Source organism: Clinocottus analis, unplaced genomic scaffold (genome assembly GCF_023055335.1).
Source record: "Clinocottus analis isolate CAN_PGR_092001 unplaced genomic scaffold, fCliAna1.0.p SCAF_12, whole genome shotgun sequence".
In the NCBI taxonomy this organism is placed as follows: domain Eukaryota; kingdom Metazoa; phylum Chordata; class Actinopteri; order Perciformes; family Cottidae; genus Clinocottus; species Clinocottus analis.
The window spans coordinates 11,062,811-11,072,825 of record NW_027175843.1 but is presented as its reverse complement, the minus strand read 5'-3'; the positions used below and the strand labels follow the sequence as shown (position 1 = coordinate 11,072,825).

The window sequence follows — 10,015 nt, the reverse complement described above, 5'->3', positions numbered from 1 at the left end:
GCTAACATTGCGAGCAGCACCGCCAGAGGAAAGCGCAATAAGGCGATCAATGTTGTTCGCTACAGGTGTGCGTTTGTCGTCCAAAAAGACAGGGAGGTAGTTTATATAAAGCCTCGGCACATGGTGGCTGCTGCCTGGCTGCTTTTAAAGATGTCAGAGAGGTTCCCAAGCTAAAATGAGTAATATTAACAACGTTATCATTTTTAGATATAAAATCATTTGTTAGAAGCTTATGCCTTATTGCTTTATAACCATATATATTATTAGCCGTATATTACTTAATAAATGTATTCATTGTATGCTTTAATATGTTTCTGTAAAATAGTAGGCTAAAATAAAATACAAAATAAAATGAAAACAGTCTCTATGCAGTTTTAGGCTCATTGCAAAAAACAAATAAGACAACTTTATGACTGTCATAAGAGAAAACGATAAATGCATGTGCACAGAAAATGTTTCTGCAAAGAAAAGGAGGAATGCATATTCACAGAAAACATTTTTATTTAAATAACGTCTGGTCATATATAGAACATTGCTAAAAATAAATAAGACAAAAATACAATTAAGTGTGATACAAGTAGCCTAAATCAGAGGGTCGGACAATCAGTAGCTTAAGGTGGTTAATGGATTTACACCAATAGCCTAATAAAAAGTCAAAGCAACATGGGCTATCAAAAAGCTGTGGTAAAATATTTACAAACATGGAGTCACGAAACCCCCATAGGCCAATATTCAAATCAACTGGACATAAGGAACGGATAAAGGTACACTGTTTCATCGCACAACAAAATGAGGTCATATTGAAAAAGGCACGATACAGTTGACTTGTGCTACATTAGTGGCAGGTTGTCCTGCGATGGATGTTTTGTTTTTGCAAATGTGGCAGAAAAAGTGACGCCCGCGTAAAAGTAGGCTTGCGCCCAGGCTGTGATTGCTTTGGGTACTAGTGGTTCACTCATCCCTCGACATAAACAAAATAAATAAATACAAAAATAACTGTAAAAATCTGTGACTAACATGTGCGAGCGCAATAACTGACGAGGTCCATGAGCCCGTCCGGCTCCCTTAAGTTTTCCTATAGTTGCTTAGCGTGTAACGTTCGCATGGCGCGCACACACACACACGAGGTCTGTAAAATGAAGGTAATGGCATTTTTCTTTTTTTTTATTCACCAGTATTGTCCGATTTAAACCCTTTTTGTTTTTGTCTCGTTTGCTTTGTTGTTCAGAATATTGTCCCAGCGCTTATGGCGGAGTTGTGGTGGTGCTGGATCAGAGGGGGCTGCAGATGCATCGTAGAGTTCGTGGTGGAGTACCAGGAGTAGTTTGCCAAAAAAGATGAAGGCGCAGACGTGTTGGGAGGGCTGCTGCTCTGAGGTAAACTGGAGTTGATACTGTTCATTCTTTGAGTCTGTGGAAAGTCCCAGGCAGTAGTCGGCGGAGACGCGCACGGGGGAGATTCAAGGGAAGCAAGTTGCTCTGGGGCGATTTCTCCACTTTTCCACAACTTCTTGAATTTGGAGCGACGGTTTTGGAACCAGATCTTGACCTGAGAAACAAATGGCAGGAGTCACATTGAGTATTCGTTATTTTCCGGCTCAAATCCCCCAACCGTTTTAATCCCTTTCAGATCAGACTTAAGCGTGGATATGTGACAGCAGATAAAGTCTTGGGTACACACCTGTGTTTGCGTAAGGCCCATCGACGCTGCCAGCTCGGCCCGTTCCGGGAGAGCCAAATACTGAGTCTTCTGAAACCTCCGCTGGAGTGCAGCCAGTTGGAAACTGGAATAAATGGTTCGAGGTTTCCTGACCTTCTTTGGTTTTCCATTAACCATCCGGATTTCTGGCTCGCGCTCTTCTTTTTCTGAGGGAATAATAAACAAAAACATTTCAAGTTGTTTTTTTTTTCAGCTGCATCTAACTATTAATCATGTTTGGACGGTCATCAGTTTTCGTTTAGCAGTTATGTGTAGGCTACACCTGATGTTGAGTTTGTCTGTTTTAAAAAAAAATCAGATTTGTATATCAGTGTAATGCTGAGAAAAACAATCAGTGGTAGTAAAAGGTTGCTTGAGATTAGTGTTTAACAATAGGCCTACATTAATGCAACATTCACTGTCGGTGTTTTGTCCGCGTCTTACAAGTTGGCTGTGCCTTAATCCTTTCTGAAGACATAATAGGCCAATTATCTTGTCCCTTATGTGTTAGTTATTATTCAACTGGCTACTCATTCACACAATAAGCAAGTTTTGAAGTTTAGTTTCAAACAAAAGCATGCCGTGAATTAAAATAGAATGCAAAGTAAATTAATAAAAAAAAATAGCTTCTTTACCTGTTTCTGCTGGAGTAGGAGAGGAGTTGTTGCCGTAGGAGCTGTATGCGCCATAAGAGGAGTTGAACCCAAGGTCGTACGCCTTGGCGTTGTACGGCACGGTGCTCGTGGCAGTGCCGTGGTACTGGTAGGAGCCCAGCTGGCCGAACGGAGACCCGTGGCCAGGCTGCTGGTTGTTGTAATAGCTGCTGTCCGTCGCCGTGGACACTGGCAGAGTCGGGGACTCCTGCGACTTATGCAAACTGTGGAAATTGCTTGAGGTAATCTGGTTCGAATGCATATCAGTATTTAAATTCTCAAAAACCCCGGTCATCTTCACACTGGAGCGGAGCAGCCTCGCAACCTATGCGCAGAAAATCACAAAATTGCAACAACAAAAAACAACGGCGGAGCTGAAAACACGACTCAAATCTTGGACTGATGACACCTTTTCGTGAATCGAAACGCATCCCCTTGTAAACTGCGGCAAAATCAGCGGAAGGTGTGTCCCTCTCTCAGTGGCCTGTGATTATCTGCTCCGGTCGGTGGTGGGAGCACATTTATGAGAGGGGGAGAGCTCCAGTGTCTGCGGCAGCCAATGAGTAACGGCTGCACGCCTCACTGCTCCCCACCGCGTCCACCCTCCATTCTCTGCTCAGCTCTGTCTGCTCCGGTTGTCTGCAGAGAGTTTTCTCTCCAAGCATCTCAACAGAATCAGAGAACAGTCCCTGCAGGCCCATCAGGTCTGGTCTTATAACTCAGACTTTAGTCAACTCTGTGCTCAATTGGCCTTTTATGCCTGGAAGATAGCACGTGCTGCAACATCTACCATGTACTTGACTTACAGGCACTTTAATGACCACGCACTAGTTTTCACTTGTATTGCGGTTAGCCCTCTTGATTTGAATTGTACACTTGTCAGTATAGCAGATTTATATCTGACCGTGTTTTAGTGAAACCAGGCCTCTTTTGGGAAATTTTCTGTTTACATTTTGAACTAAAATAAGCTCAAAACTAAGTGACCATCGTCTACAGAACGAGTCACAACCACACTGAGAAAGGGAGGGACATTGGGGGAGTACGAGGTCAAAAGGGGATCTAAATATGTTGATACAAAATTATACCCAATATGAGGCTTAAAGTGGTGACAACAGGAAGTAGCTACAGCGCCCCCAAGTGTTGGCCATATGACTTACTACTTGTCTGCAATCAACACACGTCAAAAACATGAACCGCCTAATAAACAAACTCCTATCTGTGTGACGAGTTCACAGAACTATGGTTCCTCACTGAAACTTTATATTCAGTCCAACGTGTGGGATTAGTTTATTTTTCTTGAGGTAGAAAAGTTGATGGGATGACAAAGTTGTCGAGGCGCCTGTGTTCATCGCCACATGATGGCAGCATAGTTTCTTTTATTACCAACTGGGGCAGTTACTCAGTCTTCTGTAATGCCACTTCCATGTATTGATCAGACTCCGCTCTGAATTGTCAACTTAGTTTTTGCTTTTTCTGTAAGCCAGATAATCACAGAGCACTCCCAACAGTGTCACAAATATATAGGGTTTGACAAAATAACACTTAGCCAATAGCCAATGCTATATGTATTACACTTTTCTGTCTGTCAGAGAAATGGTGAACTATAACTTTGAGGAGATGAATTTGTTGGTCTATTGTTACAAAATGACCAAACCATAGTTAAAGTCTCAACAGAAGTTGTGCTATAACTTTAAATCATTCAGTCCAGTGGGAAGTCAACCATTTGACAAAAACAACGTAATCTTGCATAAAGAGGCACTTCAGAAATTGAAGACTTGCTGGATTCAATTGTCATAATACAACTTGATAGTAAGTTATATAACCTAGTAAACACCCACATAATTGAAACTCAATAAACCCAGTTTAAAATGTTGGCTGTTGGTTATAAATAATACAATATCTGGATGATAAACAACTGTTCCCATTGTTAGTATTTCATCCCATGACTGGTGAAGTAATGTGCATGTGTACAATTGTTAAAAAAGTACCTTTTAATTGAATTAGTCGGTGGAAGCTTTATTTAATTGGTGTTCTATTTAAGTGACTGATTATTCTTTCGATCCATTTCATTAAACATCGTTATTTTCCTTTATTCTGCCCATTTGCCAGTAAGGGCATGATGAGACCCCATAGATCCAGTCCAGAGGGGATGTCTATCTGCCATTGTTTCCCTGAAAGGCGAGCAATCCTCTTCCCTCATGGGCCAGTGGGGCTGCATGTCACTGCTCATTAGTGGAGCACAGTCTCTGTATTCAGCTCTCTGGCATTAGAGACAGAATGAGCAACAATTTAGGATTCTCATAGTTAACAACTGAAGTCAGGTTTCTTTTCTCAAGGTGTAGGGGAGTTTTCTATTCCTGGAAAATGGTCTTTTCCCAATGCACGCAAAACACGTTTCAGTGTAAGATATTATGCTAACATGGAAAAAGTAAACATCATCTAAGTAGATTTTACAAATAAGGAAGTTCCCCCTGGAGGATGCACAAGTCATCAGATTGCTTGATTGTGGTCAGGGAGGATTTCACAACATAGTTTCACAGAACTATGAGTTCAGAGTCAACATCTGGATGTGCCAAAACATTCATTACAGCAGTGTGTTCACTGCATGGCTGCATAGCTCTTATTCTACCTTTTCTTTCAGCCTTTCATGAAATAGATGGTTGCTATTGCTGCTTAAGTTCTTGACAGTCACGCCCAGTTGGTTGATTATCATTTCAATCCCCTGCTGTAGAGCAGCTGGTGTAGTGGATCTTGCAGTGTTCAATGACATGAAAATGATACCAAATGACAGGCCACAGATGTAAGCCACTTTTATCATGCGTTAAAAATTCCCATTTTTTCAGGAGTTTCTCTTGACTTGGCCTTTAGCACACCAGGGAGAAAGCTTTCCATATGTATTCAGCTTCTTTTCTTCTCGTGTATAGTGTTTCATCTTTTTTTATTCTCTGTGTAAAGAAAGACGAAATAATGCTGTATAATAGAAGCACTTCTCTGGATCTTTTGATCGGCTATCAATAATTCAAACATTGAAATAACTATCCATTATTTAACAAATTGACAAGTACAGTATGTAGTAAAAGCAATATGGTTACAATCACCATTTGAATAAAGCCTTTACTTCATTTCAAGAGAAAAACATGCGCTCATGAAAAGGAAACACTGGCTGATATTGACATTTTGTCTTGAGGAATTAAAGTGCACAAAAGACCAACAAAAGCTTTCAGGAAATAGAGGAAACTCTAAAATCCTAAATAAACCAATAAAGATGTTCATTTTGTGTACTTTTCCAGACCTAAAATGTACTGGCAGAGAAAATATGTTAAATGTATATTATTGTGTACTATAAACAGTATATTTCTAACAAAGAATCAAAATAAACTCAATCTTTTTTTAGTGGCCTATTAACGCAAACTATTTTACTGTTATTTATTAAAACTGCACTATTTCTGAGTACATTTCCTATTGTACTTACTTTTTTTTCAAAGTACACTTTTCCTCCAAAATGTCTTCAAGGTACATTTTAATTACATACCAGCGTTGACCCCGTACCAATTAAAAAAGTGCATTCATATTACATAAACTGAAGTATGCAAAAATCCATGAAAGATATAACGTTATCATATTTAGGCATATATTGAGAGCGGTTTAAAATGTCTGTATATTTATATTCTCCTGCTGGGTCTATCGGAGCATGCATCACCTTGGCAACTCACCCTTTTGGTGAGATCAAATTATACTGAAAGTTTTTCAGCTTTGGCTTAAAAGTTTAAATACCTCCATGAAACAAACCAGGAACAGCAGGAGGGTTTTCCCATTGTTTTCACAATGTTCTTAAGCTTCAGCCCAAGTCCCAGAGTCAGCAAATATGAGGTGCACAAATCCAACTCATGTGCTTCTTGCAAACATGGAAATGATTCACCGAGTGTTTCTTGATCCCTCTGTCTGAAAGGTTGAGCCTGTATTTGACACGAGTGGAGGTGAAGTTGGAAACCCTCATGGTGTTCATGATTGAGCATGTGTTTCCTAAGAATTAGTCATGGTGGCTTTTCCGGTGAAGAGAAGTTATTTTTAACAACAAAGGCTTTAATAACAAGCACAGGCAGAGAATAACAATTGAAAGGAAGTGTTCAGTTTTGAGCCATAACAGGAATAAAGAAAAGGCAGAACTGAACTGATACATTGCTCATATGTTTAAAAAAAAACCAACATATTCTAACCTTTATACTTTTGGTCCCAGTAGGTTGAAACATGGCCACAACGTCTTGGCCACTGAAGTACTGCAAAGCAGTCTGATGCCTGATGTGAAAACACACTTCTTAATTCCTAATAAGAATGAGCGGAGATGGTTTTCACAAAATGACAGATTGCAGCTCAAGTAAATTCTCTGCCGGCTGTATGATAGCCACGACATAATGATAACACACCCTATGCAATTCCTTCACATCAATGCAAAAAATGGTTTGCACTTTGCAGGGACAACAAAGGAATCCCCAGAATTCCCTGTGTCATCTGCACGGCCTGCCTGAGAAAGAATTCAGAGAGGTCTGCGAGGTCCCACTCCCTTCATTGTTGATTCAGTGACCCCCCTTCCTCCCTATTCCCCCACCCAGGACCCATAAATGGATGAGGTCCTTTGTGCGAGGGGAGTGGAGCAGATTTACTGCGGATGGTCTCCCTACAAAGGACCACGGCACTGTCACAACAGGACCAGGATCAGCTGCTCCCTCTTTCACACAGTATGATTTAATGCCGTGCTTCACACAAGCACTGATGCAGACACAACTTCAGCAGTCAGTCAGTGTCCATGTACCGTAAAAACTCAGTCTGTTCTTACTTTTGCTTATTATATGAGTTCCAGTCTTACTTACCATTTTACATGCTCATTATCAGCAGGGTTGGTCATTGACTTCTTTTTATCAGAAATTATTCAGCAACAACAGACATCTGTTTTAACTTTGCATTGCGATCATTAGAACGGGTTCTTGGCACACCAGCCCCCCCCCCCTCTCCCAACCCCACCCCTCCTCACAAAATGCCTTGACCAACTGTGCATTTTGGGCATGCTGCCTTGTCTGTTCTACAACTTTTGGGTTTGGTTTCCTCCACCAGTCTGTTATGTTGACTTCATTACTGTGAAACAGAAGGAGTTGGCCCTTCTGTCTTACCAAGGTTTGAGTTTCAAAGCTCTTAAAACATAATCATTTCAGCGTGAAGGTGGCAAATCAGTGAACTCCAACCATTGCAACTGGCACCACTCGGTTGGTGCCAGAATGCAGCAAAGATGTGAAATCCTCACAGGATTGCTAAATTACCATGACATGTTATGAATTGGACATGCCTCTGTGTGCTGAATGAATGCCATCATCAATTAGACTCTGGCTAAATTAAAGTGTACAGATATCCTGCACACAAACACCCATCTGCTCACATTGCATTGAAGTCATCACTATGCTTTTATGCCCGTGACAACTGTGCATCTTGGGCATGTTTCCTGGCCTCTCTGATAACTGCGGGGTTTGGTTTCCTCAACAGTTCCTCTGCCATGTTGACTGTGTGGCTGTTCAACACTAGGAGTTGGCCCTTCTGTCGCACCCGATTTTGAGTTTCAAATCTAAACTAATCAAATGAAAAATGAAAAACATGCCGTGATCGTGAACAACTAGATACTAGATGATCTAGTTAAGAAAGCCCAGGAAAGAGGTTTTCCATGAACTAAAAATGAATAACCTCGGAAAGCCGCTTTGGTTTTTCTGATTAAGACTTATAGAGGATAATCAATATTTGGAAGGTGTATGTGGGTGGCTCTAGAAATGGAATCATGCAACTGAATATCTTCACAACGTCAGAGTTCATTTGGCTCATGAATGCAGCTAATCTGTGAAGAAAGGCCTCCTCACCTGCAGTCCACCTGTTAAACCTGCACCAAATCTCCGGTTTCTCTATTCCCACTGACCTGACACAATACAAGACCAGGGAGCTTCACCTCCTCTTGAAGCTCATGTTACACAACCACCCAGGGCAAAAGTGGACATGAAAGTGCCGTTTGTGTGCTTGGGTGAAGCCAGGTAAAGGCAGCTACGCACCTTTTCACTCACAGGGACACACACAGACCCAGTCAGCAATTTCAGAAACCATTTCTTTGTTCATTAGATTTATCAATTGCGCCAACAGGCATTTAAAGTTTTGCCAGCATGCATTTGTCTTTCCTCTTTCTTGAACTTGCTTCTATATAGATTGCAATAGGTGATATGCCATAAATAGTATGCATGATATGATGTGTGTCTGTCCATGTAAAAATTTTAATTTGTTGCCCACCAATATTATTCTGGACTATCAAGAATAACTATGCAATCAGTATTAATCATATTCTAATTAATACATGTTAACAATGAGGGATAGAATTTCAACAGTGAAGTTAAGTGAAATGTGATGCTTTGGTATAGAAAGTGTTAGAACAATTTACTCGACACCTGGTGGTAAAATCATCAATCCAGGAACATTTATTCGTTGCAAGGAATGAGCAGAGTCAGAAGTACAATGTGATGGACAAATTGCATATCCAAGACTGCTTAAAGATCTCTCAAAGAACCACCTCTTGAATAGACATCATGACCCACTAACAGAAACCCTCGTGACGTCTTCGGCCTAACCGTGAACCTTTCCCCTCGTCCCATAGAGCGGTTTGCAAGAAATGGTCATATGATAACAAAGGAACTGCACGTTCTTTCAGACAGAAACATACAGATTCCACAGTCTCACTGCTATCAGGAGACATGCTGAGTTTGTGTGTGAGATTAAACAGAGACAGTTAGATGAGAAGTCTGAATATAACAATGAAACAGTAACTGATAAAGCGTGAATAATTTTTTCTTCCAACAGAAAGCAACATGTGAAGGAATATATATATATATATATATATATATATATATATATATATATTTATATATATATATATATATATATATATATATATATATATATATATATATTCTGACAGCAGATTGGGATGTGAACGATGTGCTTGAAGTTAAGTTAAATTGTCCCTGACAGAGACAGGAAGCCTGTTTGTCTGATGTTTATCTTTTTCAATGAAAGAACTATCTTTCCTTGGTGAGGAGCCTTTAGAAAAAGGTCAACTGACAGGTTACATCAGTGACGAGGCTTGTGATGATGCAGCTAATGCATCTGTTACCAAACCCACAGCAACAGAGATGCCATTCACATATCTCACACCAGAACATCCCAAGTCATTTGCTGCAATTAGGAATGTGGTTAAGATCATCACCCCCCAGGCCCCAGCCACTGCCTGCCTGCCTGCTACACACACACACACACACACACACACACACACACACACACACGCACACACACACACACACACACACACACACACACACGCACACACACACACACACACACACACACGCACATCCTTCAACAAAGCCCACATTGTGTTGTGTTCAGCTGAGGGATTGTTGGCCAGGCAGATTCAAACTTCACACCAGCTTCAAACACATGAAGATACATTGATAAAAGTGACTAAGCGACACAATGAAACTGTTTTATGTTTCCTGCATGTTTGGCCAGCTCATATCACTGCTGCTGGAAGGTGGAAACCTCAAACCTTTTAAAGCCATAACTACTGTATGGAGATGATCCTTAAG

The 10,015-nt window shown here is 40.7% G+C and overlaps 1 protein-coding gene across 1 annotated transcript; it reads right to left on the bottom strand.

Annotated features, from left to right (window-relative positions):
* Nucleotides 1–525: 525 nt before the first annotated feature.
* Nucleotides 526–2,823, bottom strand: dlx2a (distal-less homeobox 2a). The gene is made up of 3 exons (XM_068572643.1): nucleotides 2,334–2,823; nucleotides 1,681–1,865; nucleotides 526–1,548 (listed from the first exon to the last, which is right to left on the bottom strand). Exons 1-3 carry the CDS (start codon nucleotides 2,644–2,646, stop codon nucleotides 1,225–1,227), a joined length of 822 nt encoding a protein of 273 aa, XP_068428744.1. The 5' UTR covers nucleotides 2,647–2,823; the 3' UTR covers nucleotides 526–1,224.
* Between the last annotated feature and the right edge of the window lie 7,192 nt (nucleotides 2,824–10,015).

Excerpts from the sequence above, each read along its gene's own strand:
- dlx2a (XM_068572643.1), bottom strand. The coding sequence starts at position 2,646 with ATGACCGGGGTTTTTGAGAATTTAAATACTGATATGCATTCGAACCAG. Across the intron at positions 1,866-2,333 it reads TCCTACTCCAGCAGAAACAG|AAAAAGAAGAGCGCGAGCCA; the intron begins GTAAAGAAGCTA and ends TTATTCCCTCAG. Across the intron at positions 1,549-1,680 it reads TGGGCCTTACGCAAACACAG|GTCAAGATCTGGTTCCAAAA; the intron begins GTGTGTACCCAA and ends TTTGTTTCTCAG.